Below are 14,274 nucleotides of genomic sequence, written 5' to 3' on the forward strand. Positions count from 1 at the left end.
CAGCCTGCAATGGGATGTTTGCAGACATTTTTGTGGAAGAAGTGGGTATTGGTTGCTAGATCTCTATGGTTGAACCCTACACTGCTCAAGGCTTGAAGAATGGAATCACATTATATAGCCAGGATTAAGTGGGAACAATCTCAGCAGTCTGGATAGGAGGTACCAATATGAGCCCAATCCAGTTGAAGCCACCAGAATGGGACAACCAGAGAAGCCAATGCCACCATTCAGCCACAGAGAAGCAACAGCCACAATGCTTTGGTAATGTCTGAATTGGCTCAAACTTTCCACTTTAGGCAACAAACCCCATTTATCCCATGCAATGTGATGATGTTCTGATGCACTGTGTGCATGGTGGGGAGAGACACTGAGGGCAAGCCCTATAAGTGATTGAAGAACATGTGGTGTGTTTTTTAGAGGGACAGCCATAGCTTCAGGTTGTGTATTCCATGAGTAATGTTACTGAATACTAAAGTTTTGGAATTGGTACTATCTTACCTTGAGCCACATGCTACCTACATTTGTCACAAGTGACATAAAATCATTGGCTTAAAAGCAAGGGGAAAAGTCAATTTCCTGTTGGTCTTTCTATTTTCAGGTTGCTCCAGTATAAACTTAATTGTGAAGGAACCAGACTCTTTACTTCCTTCACAAACACATTTCCTCTTCCTTTATGGGGAAACCTCTTGTGCAACTCTCATTCATTTCAATGGACCTGATTTGGAAGAACATGGTAGACTGGATCCAAAGGAAAAAATATTTATAGCTAATTTTCTTGTGATACTTTGATCACCTATAGTCAGAGAAATAAAGCATAAAGGATAATGTTCAAAAAACATCCTTAATTTCAAATTCTTTACAGTAAAGATGGTCTTTAATTTATGTTTTGCCAATAAAGAAGACCAGAACTGAAATTAATACAAAACATGGTAATCTCTCTTTGTTATAGAAGTGAGTTGAAGAAATCCCAGTGTTGTCATATTTTGCTTTTGCAATGTTTAGGGCAGGGTTAGTTAATGGGAAAATAAACTTTATGATATCTTAAACAGATGATTACATTCATGTTTGCTCAGGTTCACATATAATGTTATGTTTATGCACATACATTACTAAAAGTCAATCACCAAATTGATTTTTATAGTAAATCAAAGTATAGCAAGGAATGAGTTTTGACATTTTGGATGTACTGCAAAGAATTTTTGGCAATCATTAAAAAGCTCAAAAGATGAATATTATAGCCAGGGATTTATGGTCCAGGTACCTTTAAATCGGAAAATATAACTCAATCTTTAAACCTATTAAGATGAAATCACTATTGGACTGCATTTCTACCTTGAAACCCTGTGCCTTATGATTCCAATGAGGCCGCAGCAACTTCTTGCATTGTTCTTTCAAATGCTGCTCCTTCTGCATTTAATATGTAGTGGAAGTATTAACTGTTAACATTTGGAAAGAAATCTATTAGGAATGAATTGGCAAGAAAAGAGTACCATTGCTGTATAGAGGGATCTCTTTTTTTTGTTTTTGTTTCCATTTAAATCATGTTCAAGGCTATGGCAGTGAGCAGTCACTTAGATTTTAGTATGGTAGGCAAAATCAGCCATACTCCCCGCCTGTCACTTTCAGCAATGCATCACAGTAGAGACATCATAGCGTAACACTGAATGTGGAAAAACTAACATAAGGCTTCTACAAATGAAGATAAAACAGCCCCTAGTGTTGTCCATATCTTATTATGGGGGAGGGGGAGAGTGGTATAATTTTGACACTTTGCATATCATGAATGTGCATCTATGTTTATTAAAAAGAGCATTGCCAGTTGATTCATTCAAGAAGGTAATATGTTTGTCCACTACACACAGTATTGCTATGATACAGCTTGCTCCCTGTCTGAGACAGATCATTACACAGAGGTAAGTTAGCAAATGGTGTATCTGTGTGCGAAAATAGACTCTGGTGCGCATGGGATCACTTGGGAAGTCCCTAATTTGTATGTTGAGAATTTCATCTCATTTCTGTTATCAGATCAAAAATATGGGGAAGCAAGGGAGTGGTAAAATTCATCAATATAGAGAGACCATCAGCTTGCCAAGCAGTTACATGTATGCTGTGAAAAAGTATCATTTGAAAAACTGTATTCCAGCAAGTTTTCAAGATATGCTCACAACTGAGAAATCTCTGCTTCCATACATGGGCAACCTGTGTTTTAGCAACGTGGTGTAAGAGACTGAGTAAACAAGACTTTCTACTATGGAGTTCCGATTACTTGAGAGAGACGTCTCATGCAAATACAGTTTGTCAGGAAGATGAACAGCAGTAAAACACAACGTTATGAGTAGAACAAATACAAATCAAGAGTGATGGAATTCACTGTAGCCTCTTTCCTGCAATTACTGTATCGCACAGTTGCCTTATGTCTTCACCACTGCGAGTGACGTAGCTTGAAAACAGGTGAGCTGCAGCTGCATGGTACTTTTGAATGTGTTCAGTAGCTCCTCTAGCAACCTGTGAGAAAGCAGAACGGTTGATTTTCTGGACTGATTTGCAGAATATACACAGGCTAAGAACTAACACACATTATACACCAGGAGAAAAATGGCAGGAGTGGGCTTTTATCCTGCATCAAATAGAGAGGTGATGTGGATGTGCAAAGACATTACAAATGCATAGCATGATCATGTGCATGTCTACTAGGGGGACCATTTCAGTTTCAATGGACCCTGTAACATTTCCAGTACGGGTAGGGAAGTTTCACAGCAAAGTTCAAAGGTTTGCTAGTGGATGCATTCAAAACAGAATTGCAAACAATGAAAGTATTTTAACATTTGTGGTGACAATTCATAATAATCAGAGATATATCTTCTCCTGAAGAAGAGTCTCATGTGGTCTGACAGAAGAGAGGGAGGATTCAACCTCTCTCACTATGCCCAAATAGCACCCCTGATGCTTACTCAGAAGTTACAATGAGTGCACCTGCTCCCCAAAAAGGATGCAGACCTCCTGAACACTAAACCTGAAGACTTGGGACAATCAGGTCTTTTTAGAGTCATTGGTTTTGTTCTTTTAATAGTAATAAAATGAAAAATTTCAGTACAGCAAGTGATCAGGCAACATCTGATTCATACAAACTGCACTGCACAAGCAGGAACTGAATTCCTTCTTCTGGGTTCCACTCCACTGGCAACTTTCCCTTTAATCGTACTGTTAATTGTTCTTTCCCTTTATTTGTACTGTTTACATGTTGATCAAATCAAAGATTTATCCTTTTGAATCTCCTTAATTTGCTCATGATAAACATTCTAAGATTGGCAGGTAGTGCCTCTGTTGAAGCCAAAATAAAAGATGAGCTTTAGATGGTAAGCGTACATTTGCTTTTTAAAAGGGGATAAGTATTCAGGAGCAAATAGAACTACCGTCAAAACTCAAGGGGGGAGGGGGAGAAGAAACCACAGAACTGTGTATTAAAAAAAAAGTTGAGTTCGTCTTTAGGCAACCGTCACCAATTTCCTCTTGAAACAAAAAATGCTGTATTTAATAGCTGCTGTAAATTCCACAGCTGTATAATCTTTGCCAGGGCCAGTGAGTAAAGACATAAACATGTCAGTATCTACTTCCTCAATAACACCCTCCAGGAATGGGTACTACTACAGCAACCACACACAGTCAATATTTAATAAGTCAATATTAAATAGAATATGTCACTGGCAACATGAACAGGTCTAAATCATTCCATAAATTTGAATTCATTCTCTGAAATGCTATAATGAAGTGTGTGGCAAGCTTGCAGATGCAGTGGCAGCATATCTGGGGGACTAATAAGCAGCAATGAATGTAACCTTCAGTCACTTGAGCCTCCAAACTGTATTCGGGAGGAAACCAAACTGCAGTTTTGTATGCCAAATATTGCTTGAAGTTCAGTCCTGAGGCTGCTGGAAGCAGTCCAAAGCCCAAAGCCACATCTGGAAATGTAAGTCTGCTGAACTACTCTAACATCAAAAAGAAAACTTCCCTCGTTACACACTTCAGGCACAATGGAGATTTGGCTTTGAAGGCCAGTATGGTTCCTCTGGATCGAAAGGTGCATCCCAATGTGGAAAGTTCACATTCAATTCTCTGCTTTCCCTTGAGAGTGGTATTACACAAATCAATACGACACAGAGGTCTTACATGAATAAGCAGGTTCAAGGGCATAACACCCACAGTGGCTAAAGAGTACCACAACAGAATCATCATCATCATTAACAACAAGGTGACCATGTCCTGACTCAGACATATGAAATGCCACAAATATTAGTCCCCTGTAACATTTCCACCACTATATCGCTCCCACATCAACTTACTTCTTATCTCCGCCACTTGACAGCTGGGGTAGAACTTCCAAAGCTTGCTTAAAGCTTGAGCTGCAACGTTAAAAAAAAAATCTTATTCCGCCCAACAATCTCATGAGCAGAGGGGCTGGGAATAGCTATGATTCCCAACCTCTCAGCAAATTTGAGCCTGCACATACATTTTCAGTAAGGTAGTTTGCAGAGCGGTGCAAATTCACACATTCCCTCTGAAAGTCGCACAGGCCATAAACACTTGAGTCAAAAGCTTCAATTCCACAATTTTCAGCAGTGTTTGGGGGCTGGTATTCAGGGCCGCTTCACACAGATACCCTCAAAACTTCAGCTAAACAACTTTGCTGTTTCATCTGTTATTTTGATGAAAGTTTATTTCCCATTTAATGTTGTAACTAACTTATCCTTTAAATAAAATGACAGATTTTGGATACTAACTGAAGGCTCCCACCGAATGAACAAGGGAGGCCACATGATGGAGGTTTTGCTTTCTAGGTAAGGACAGAGTTGAGATCATTTGTGCCAAGAGAAAAAGCCTGCTCAGCACAAAGTGAATAGGAGGCCTTACTGTTCTGAATAGATATGTAGAAACAGAAGCCTAATAAGAGCCATACTGTGGGCTGCTTGCAACTTGAACTAATGCCAAACAATTTTTAATCTCTGCCAGACATTTGCAAAATAGGGAAAAGGTAATATTCTCACAATTAGGCATAACTTGACTAGGAACTTTTCATGCATATTGCAGAAACTACAGCCCTTAGCACATCTTAATTTATAGTTCCTCTGCAGATGAACATGTTTCTTAAGACAGACTGAGGCTGGGTTCATATAAGGTGGCTATGCTTCACCCCTAAAACTAGAATGATTGGGCAAAATTAATGCCATTATTGGATTCAGCATCCCCCCCAAAATCCTCAATTCATTCAAACATCTTTGGCAACACACACAAAAAGGTTTTTGTTTTTTTTGTAAGCTTGTGTTGTTCTTATGACAGTGGTGTATGAGAGAGAGAGAGAGAGAGAGAGAGAGAGAGAGAGGCAGGGACAGCTTAGAGACATGTCAAATGCCATTTTTTGTTCCAGCGATTTTTTTTTAAGGGATGGGAAAGGATCAGGAAAGAAGCAGTTTTCACCAAGTAGTGTGTCCCTTCCAGGGATTGCTATGCTGCACAGCCATCAAAGAAAAAATAAAAACAAAAATCCAAAGGAGTTTATAGTGACAACCTAAAAAGTATTTCCTGCTAGATATTTCCTCCTAACTAAGGTCATTTGGAAGGAGAAAACTCCCCAGCTGAATGACTGATTGGAAGTCACTTTTGGGAGTCTGTAATTACTCTGCCTAGTAAGACAGGACTGATGGGGCAGTTTGCATGGAAGCCTTCTTCCTGAAGGATGTCACCACTACAAGATCCTCTCTACTACATAAAAGAAGCTGCATTCCTCAGGAGTGGGACTGCCAGACAGTCATTCAGACGAATACAACATGTGGGGCTCTCTTTAGTTTTGGGCATTTTGCTAAATCTTTCAATGGCTGTCAACTAGCAGGGCCAGTGCGTTCTACTTACTTGCTTTCAGATGTGAGGAATACAGCCACAGCATCTCTCAGTGCACAAATCTCAAGCCGGGCCTGAGGAAGAAAAGTTACACTGTAATACAAATCGTATTTATAGCCAAGGCATTTGATTTCACAAGGCTTGAAGCCTGTCTCCAAAAGCAAAAAAGTTACTCCTAAGGGGAGCAGCAGGCAGGCAACATCTGCGCATCTGAAAATTTGTTTCCCTGCTGGAATATCAGTCTTGATATAGCTGCAAAGCCCACTAAAGATTTGGAAAGTTTAGGAAATAATTACAACAAATCAGAATACTAGGAAAAGTGTGCCAACATAGATCCTCAAAGCTCTTTTCTGCTCTGTAAAATAAATGCTCTGAAAATTACATGCATTTCAGATTTTAAATGGGGAGAATCTGGCTTCTGAATATATAACCAAAGAGGAAGGAAGTGCAAGGAGGTGAAATCTGTAAATAAGAATCTTGGTTTTGTTTTTCAGTGGTTTTTCTTTCTTTTTTCTTTTTCATTTGCTGTAATACAACAGGGTGTTTTTTTTCCTCTTTTGTAGAAAATGTTTGACATTTGCCGTTTTCAGGTAAGTGACTTTAAGGCGTTTGTCTAGGCATTGAACCCAATGTCTGCTGACACCTATCTCATCTTATAAATGTTAATATGACAGGCTTTCCTCAGTCCATTGACAGTGTGCATCACCTTTACAGATGCTAGTACTGCGCTCTAAGTGAGAATTACAATGAGATGTCAGTTAATAAAATTGACACTAACAAATGCTAGACCCTAAAATCCTTGCTGAGCTGGTCAAGTATCCGTGATTTCAGATTTCTCTCCAAGGGAATTTGCCCCACAGGAAGCCTGACCCTCCAGGCCGATGGCTGTGCACCTGACCTGCACTTGATTAGTGGTGGGGTTGCCCTAGGTCAGCACAAGGAGCTTACGTGAAGGCAAGAAGAGAACAAAGAGTAATTGTCTGCTTCCTCTTTAGGCAAGCCCTGGTGCCAAACTTTGCAAAGATAAACCAGAGACTCTACCCTGTTCACCAATATCACAAGCTAGTCTGCGCAGGTGCCTCGCAGCAGCACTACAGGGGATGCATCAACTAACCACGGGACATTTGCGAAACAAATGTAGAAGGACTGGAGCAGACACTTTTTCCAGAATCTAGCCAAACATTGGGTGACTGCTTGTTTTAATTTAAAATACTGTAAGATGCTTGTGCCTCACTTCTCTGAACCGCAAGAACTTCCGGGAGCTACAGCACAACTAATAATTGGCTGCCTTGTGAAGATACTTTACTAAAATGTATCTGACATGACAACATCAGCAATCACCTTTACAAGACTGCAGTGGAAAAGGGAGTCAGAAAAGCCTCAGAATTCTCCCAGAGTTTTGACAGTACTTCATGCCCCCTTTGGATCCAGGATTACTGCAGATAAGCGACTAATACCCTGGTAGAGAATATATAGTCTCTCCATTTTTTCCTGTAATTTAGAGTAGTATTTTCTGTCTGATGTATTCCCATTTGCCCCCTTCAACTGCTACATCCTATATTTCATGTATCTAAACAACATTTGATGTTATGATGTCAGATACATTTTAGTAAAGGATCTTCACAAGGCAACCAATTATTGCATGCTAATGTGCTACTGCTAAAACAAAAAGTATTCATTGTATCAGTGGCTCTCCTTTACAAACACTACTCTGCACTCTACAACGTTCCAGCTATACACTCTCAAGTAATTGCACTGGAGTCAATGAGGCAAACTGACTGAGCAAGTGGTAGGAGGCTGGCTTCACTATCTTCTCTGCAAAGTACAAAACCTCATTAAAAAAACAAAAACATTTTTGCACTCCTAATTTCCTTAGAATGTAATTAAATCTAGGGAGCAGAAAAGCCAAGCACTATATAAATGAATCCACTCTTTAATGGGTACGATCCAGATTTTCAGTCCTGTTGTAAAGTTGACAGATACACGAGCTGAAGTAAAACACAACTGAGATTTAAACTACTTTGCCTGTAGTACAGTCTAGTGCAGTACAACTGTGGTCAAAGAAAAAAATTCAGCCTTCTTAAGCAGTCTGACATCACACTGTGCCTATTTATTTCTTTCACGTTTTGATGTGTGTCCAAATGTAAAGCTCTTCATGGGCACCAGACACATGAGTGCATCTTCAAATTGATTTCTGAATCAATCTCCCCATTCAAGGATGGCATCAGAGGTCAGCCGAGTTTGACACTGGCCAATATCCCACGCTTATCAGATGGTGCACCTGCCTGGGCCACCCCATGATTTCTCTGTAGTGGTGGCAATGCACCATCAGAGGTGGGTGATGAGTGCCATGGGGGCCCCAGTGTAGGGCTTTGCCCCCGGACTCTCAGAAACCGGATGCTGGCACTGTTCCCATCCATGTGATAGCTTAAGCACCAATATACTGATTGTAGGCTGTATTATCTGTTTCCGTCAAAGAACCCTTGAAATTGTTGTTTGGTGAGAGTGCTGACAGTTTTAGAGATCCTTAGCAACCTTCACAGTTCTCAGGGTTCCATGGAATACAGATTAAGCTTCTTGCTTCTCTCACAAGAGCACTTTCGTAACATTCTGATGACATTCAATTGTATCTTTCATTCCACCAAATACCAAGGGGGAAGTCAAAGAGCACTGTCTCAGGGCAGCTGGGAACTGGAAGTGGATTAATAAATTGAAATTAAACCCGAACAAGATAGAGGTCTTCCTGGTCCAAAAAAACCACAATTCAGGTATTTGATCACTGGCTTGCTAGGGGTGGGGATCAGGGCACAGTTTGTGGGTCCTACTAGATTCACACCTGCTCCAGGATTGCTAGGTAATAGTTTTGGCCTAGGGGGCTTTTGTCCAGAAGCAAAGGAGGGCACCAGGATGCAGGTCTCTTGTTATCTTGTGTGCTCCCTGAGGCATCTGATGGGTCACTGTGAGATACAGGAAGCCGGACTAGATGGGCCTTCGGCCTGATACAGTGGCATTCTTATGTATGTTTTTATATCCTGCTCCAGCTGCTGCATCAAGATGTGGCCATACCTGAGCCAGCAGGATCTGGCCACAGTGGTTAACACCTTAGTGACATTACGACTAAATTACTGTAACATGGGGCTGCCCTTGAAGATAGTTCAGAAAGCAGCAGCTCGTCTTATTGCAGAGACTTGGCAGTTTAATTTTGTCAGACCACAGCTCTGTAATTGCACTGGCTGCTGATTCATTTCTGATCCCAATTCAAGGTGCTGGTTTTGACCTTTAAATCTCTATATGGCCTGGGACCTAGGTGCCTTTGGGGCTACTCCTGCTCCCATATAGTCCAGGTTGTCCCTTTAGGTCATCTGGTAGAGCCCTGCTAAGAGCACCACCAACATTTGAAATATAAAGGATTGCAACAAGAAACAGAGCCTTCTCTGTTGCAGCATCAAACTTCTGGAACATGCTACCAGGAGATCTACAAACTCTATAAACTGTTCTGTGGAGCAGTTCTGATGAGGCTTAAAAACATTTTTATTTCAATTGGCTTTTGAGGTGGGAGGGCATGGGTGCTGCCTCACTGCCTTCTGATGTATTGAATGGTTTTCTGCCACTACTCCCTGTATTTTGTGGGGAACAGTTTATTTATTTATTGCCGTTACTGTATTTTATTGCCTGCTTTACTGCTGGTTGTTCTATCACTGTCTGCTTTATGTGTTTTTCTGTGTTACTGCAGGGTTTCTCAAACTGTGGGTTGGGACAGTTCAGGTGGGTCCCCATTCATGTCAATATTTTATTTTTAATATATTAGACTTGATGCTACCATGGTATGTGACTGCATTTGGGGAAATGTTACACATCTGTACTTTTAACAAGTTACTATGTATATTCTTTTAATAATGATAGTAAATGGGACTTACTCCTGGGTAAGAGTGGGTAGGATTGTCGCCTAGGATTGTTAAAAATTTTCCTGCTTGAAGATGTCACTTCTGGTCATGACAGCACTTCCAGTGGGTCCTGACAAATTCTCATTATAAAAAGTGGTTCCTGGTGCTAAAGGAGTGAGAACCACTGTGTTTCAATTTTAATTCATATTATGTTTAATTTTACTGTAATCCAGCTTGTGCAGTTTTTAACTAGAAAAGCAGAGTATACATTCTTAAACAAAAAACAAAGTTACCTGCAAAGCACCATTTCTGCTGAACGATGAAACACACTGCATCAGCCTGCTAAGTTCTTCTGCAACTGCTTCAACAATTCTTGATAGCACTCTAGGCACGAGCTCTTTGGAGACGGTAAACACCTACAGATTTCAAGTTAAAATAATTACATTTAAAATAAAAAAAACACTGAATTTTATTCCCCCCCCCCCCCAAAGACTTGAAAAACATAAGAAAAGCCTTGGTGGATCAGGCTAGAGTCCCACATTCTGGTTCCTACAATGCCCCACCAGTCTGAAACCACATCTACAACCTTTGCATCAGAAAGGCCAGTCTCCATGAGATCTTCTTGCCCTAACCAACAAACACAGGGAGATGGGTTGCAATGGGCGTTGAGTGCATTGGGAACCATACGAAATGTGAATTATTATTTATCGTATATAACATTATAGGGATTTTTATTGGGTCAGAGGAGGGGGCATATTGTTGAGTCATGGGGGGAGCATTTTTATTTATTTTTAAGATTTCTATGTTTAGATATATACTAATTTTTAAATTAGATTTCATATCTTGACCTTCTTCCAGACTGGATATCAGCTGCTGCTTCTACATGTTCTAAAGGAGACCACTAGAAATAAGATTCAATTCATCCCTCTAATGCCAGCATCCGGCAGACTTGCAGGTCTTATTTCACCTGCTGTAGGTGGGAGTCTCTCAACTATGTTTTCTAAGGCAAGTTTACAGTACAGCAAGCTCATCAACAATTACAAATGGGGCAAAATCCCAAGGTCCAGACATGTTTTGGATTAGCAGAAAGGAAAGTCAGACAGCAGAATTTCTGCAACTCTACTGATATATGTTTAACACACTGGGGCTAATTATAGAAAATTGGAAATCACCTCACCTCAGCATGGACGGCAATTATACTCACTAAGGCCTCCTTCAAATAATTTCTGACGCCTGTAATAAAAAGAGCAGTTAATCATCTTCATTCTACTGCCTTGAAAGCAATATCTGACCATTTGACACTATCAGCCATGCCACGCTGGCCTTTTCATTCCTTTAAAGTTGAAACATTAACTGCAATACCAGCATACAGAAAGTGAAAGTTTCTTCCAACCACACCACCATCAATCTATTTCCTTTTTGAAAATGAAATGGAGAAAGACACATCTCCTTGCAGCAAAAGGTTAAAGAAGCCAGAAGTTCCTAGTCTCGTCTGGCATCCCCTTTTCTCCCTCTTCTTTCTTCCCTCTTCCTTCTTCTGAAACAGTAACATGTTTTCTTTGGGGTTTCTTTTTGAGGTTTTTTTTATTTTTTGTTTTTGGAATAACTCTTTCAAACAGTATTCAACAACTACTGGCTTTCAGTCGTAATCAATCGAATGCCATCATTAAACAGGAACATGAGCTTGGAAAACGGGACTGTTGCTAGAAATTATCCGCTGCCCCTTCTTTGTAAAATAAATGACTGACAACGATCCTTGTTTCTATGGCAGTGATTTTAGAAGCTGTAACTCATGGTAAGATTTCAGCACATACTGTGATCACACAACCAAAAAGGTATGACATTACAATGATGGCAGCCAATGATATTTTTATCATTCATTTTAACAGAACCAAGATTTTGCAATCCAATCTCATCACATGTCATCCCAAAAAAGTAATGGGTTAGTTTTAGCACACACACACACACCTTTGTAAACCATTATACATGATAAATAAGTAAATTAAAACCCACAAGTATACAGGACAAAGTTCAGCATGAAGAGCATGATCTGGAACACTCAAATACGTTTACAGTATAGATACCTGAAACTGTGGATATGTGGGATGCCCCCAATGACTTCCGGAGGCGAGGGGAGCTGGAAGCTCTTCTGAGCTCCACAGAGGCTGTGTGCATCTGCCTGTGGCCATTTAGGCAAAAAAATTTATTACTTCCAGTTTTCTCGTAAAACCGAAAGTGACATTTTTATGCCTTTAAAAAGCATTATGAGGGCCGGGGAAGACACTGAGGGCGGATAAGTGAAACTGATACAGGATCCACAGATACATGGGGTCCCTTGTAATGTTACCACAAGAAAATATGGCCATGTCTGAGCTTGCTCTTGCCCAATGAATTTCAACCAGTCCTTAGGTTTGCACACTACATAAATAAATTATATATAAAAATATATGTATGATAAATAGAAAGCAGCCAAAGAGAAACAAGCCTAGGAAACATATTTCCCCCCAACCATTTGGTTACAATGTTCAACTTTTCAATTTCTTCAAGTTCAGCAGAACTTAGGGCAGCTTACAACATAGCAAACAATCCCATCATAAACACAATACAAACTGCCATAGATAAAATCACAAGAGACTCAATACCCTTCCATAAGGTAAAAAAGGGCCCAATCCTACATGGGCCTAGCACCAGCGCTGAGCACCAGTGCTGATGGTGTATGTCACCAATGTGCTGTAGGGCACGTCCATGGTATCTGGGGTGGAGGGGCTGTCGGTGCTGGGCCTCAATGCTGCATGGGCAGGTGGCCAGTGCTCCTCCAGAACTGGCCAGCAGTAAGACTTCTTGGGGTGGGGGAGGGGAGGCAGGGAGTTGGTGGAATGGGGAGGAGGGAGGTGACGATCAGCCTGGGAAGGGTGTGGAGACAGTGATAGCCTCTGCCGCCAAATTCTAATCTCTATCCTGGCCTGGGGAGCCCGACACAGGCCTCCTCGTATTTGCACCCGCTCAAAAAAGGACACAGATCCAAGAAACCCATTGGTGCTGTGGCTGCATTACCCAGGTAGCCATTTCGGCATCGCTGGAGTCCTGGGTGCCGCTGGGCTTAAGATGGGGCTGCCCAACTCCCATTCTACACAAAATTTGTGTAAAAACACCAGCCTCCATGGTGATGGAAGAAGGTAAGCTCGCACTGGCTGAGCTCGGCCAGCGTGAGGAGATGGTGGGCGGCAGGAGAACAGGGACGAGGCCAGGATCAGGTACTTATGCTGGATCCTGACCCTGTTCCTGGACAGCCCGGGGCAGGTCCTGGGCTGTTTGTATCTGTGCAACCTCTTTAGGTGGCACAGATCTAAGTAGCCCTATTGGGGCTGCGGCAGCTCTCCCTGGGATAAGTAATTCCCCTGGGAATTGAGCTGTTTTCAGCTCCAAACTCACGCTGGATTCAGGGCAGGCCTGCTGGCCTCCCTGTTCCAGCGCAAGTTAGGATTGCGTTGTTAAACTCAATTAAAATTATTTTTACAGTTCAGTCTTAAGCATAGGTATTTTGGAGTACTGCTGAAGGGCTTTAGAACTTTTTCTCTAATCGTTCTGGCAAATTATCACCTTCAAGCGCTAAATACATATTTAAGAGAAAGCTGGGATGAATGCAAAGCGAGCAACTTTATAATCTCTTCAACAGCCCAAAGAACGTGGAGCTCAAAGGAAGGAATTAAATGCTGAGAAGCGAGCAGGAAAAGCAAGAACATTTTCAACCCAATTTCACTCTTCAGTAAGATTTTTGAGGTTTGCCCTGTCTTAAGATATGATGAACACTGTTGGCTCAATTAGGAAGTGCAACCCCTACTTCCTTTTCATAACTGACCTATGGCTTATCCACATATCCAAGATAAAAAAACCATGAAACCATTTTTTAAAAGCAAAAAAGCACTGCTTGCAAATCTGAAAAGGTAAGTAACTTACTGCCGAATCCTATCCTCCATCATTGATGCTGATGCAGCCATGCTGACTGAGCGAGTGCAGAACCCAGTGGTGGTGGTGGTGTTGGGGCAATGGAACATCCAGCAAGATGTAAGTAAAGAAATTTTTTATTTAACACCCCCCTCCCCTGTTGGCTGCCTGATTGCCTATGGGTCTCCTCAGACCTATGCCAGCCATTAAAGAGAAAGAGCAACCTGGGAAAAAGGGGATAGAATGTGATGCATGCTGGCGCTGCTGAGATCCTTCCAAGACTCCCTCTGCTCTCCCCCTCCTTGTCCATGACACACCTCTGCCACCAACTTACTGGTGCCAATGAAGACTTCAGGAGCCATTCCTGAATGGGCCACACTGCTGCCTGTTTGTGGCAGCTGCCTGGAACCATGCAACAGTGGCCAACTCACACTGCTGTAAAGGGCCTTGTGCAGCAGAAATACTAGTTCTGGCAGCGCAAGGTCCCAATAGGATTGGGGCCTTAAATATATGTACTTATTGATGGTTGTGTGAACAGTGGACTCTTTGTGTG

The 14,274-nt window shown here is 41.4% G+C and overlaps 1 protein-coding gene across 3 annotated transcripts in view; it reads right to left on the reverse strand.

Annotated features, from left to right (window-relative positions):
• Positions 1-754: 754 nt before the first annotated feature.
• Positions 755-14,274, reverse strand: part of EXOC2 (exocyst complex component 2) — a 113,476-nt gene continuing 99,956 nt past the window's right edge. For all 3 annotated transcript variants that reach the window (XM_066623517.1, XM_066623518.1, XM_066623519.1), the window contains 5 exons: positions 10,954-11,009; positions 10,070-10,192; positions 5,905-5,966; positions 4,341-4,400; positions 755-2,505 (listed from right to left, as the gene is read on the reverse strand). In XM_066623517.1, the coding sequence (XP_066479614.1) occupies positions 2,412-2,505; positions 4,341-4,400; positions 5,905-5,966; positions 10,070-10,192; positions 10,954-11,009 (395 nt within the window). In that variant the 3' untranslated portion in view covers positions 755-2,411. The remainder of the gene's footprint in view (positions 2,506-4,340; positions 4,401-5,904; positions 5,967-10,069; positions 10,193-10,953; positions 11,010-14,274) is intronic.

The sequence above is a fragment of the Tiliqua scincoides genome, chromosome 4 (assembly GCF_035046505.1).
Source record: "Tiliqua scincoides isolate rTilSci1 chromosome 4, rTilSci1.hap2, whole genome shotgun sequence".
NCBI classification, from domain to species: Eukaryota; Metazoa; Chordata; class Lepidosauria; order Squamata; family Scincidae; genus Tiliqua; species Tiliqua scincoides.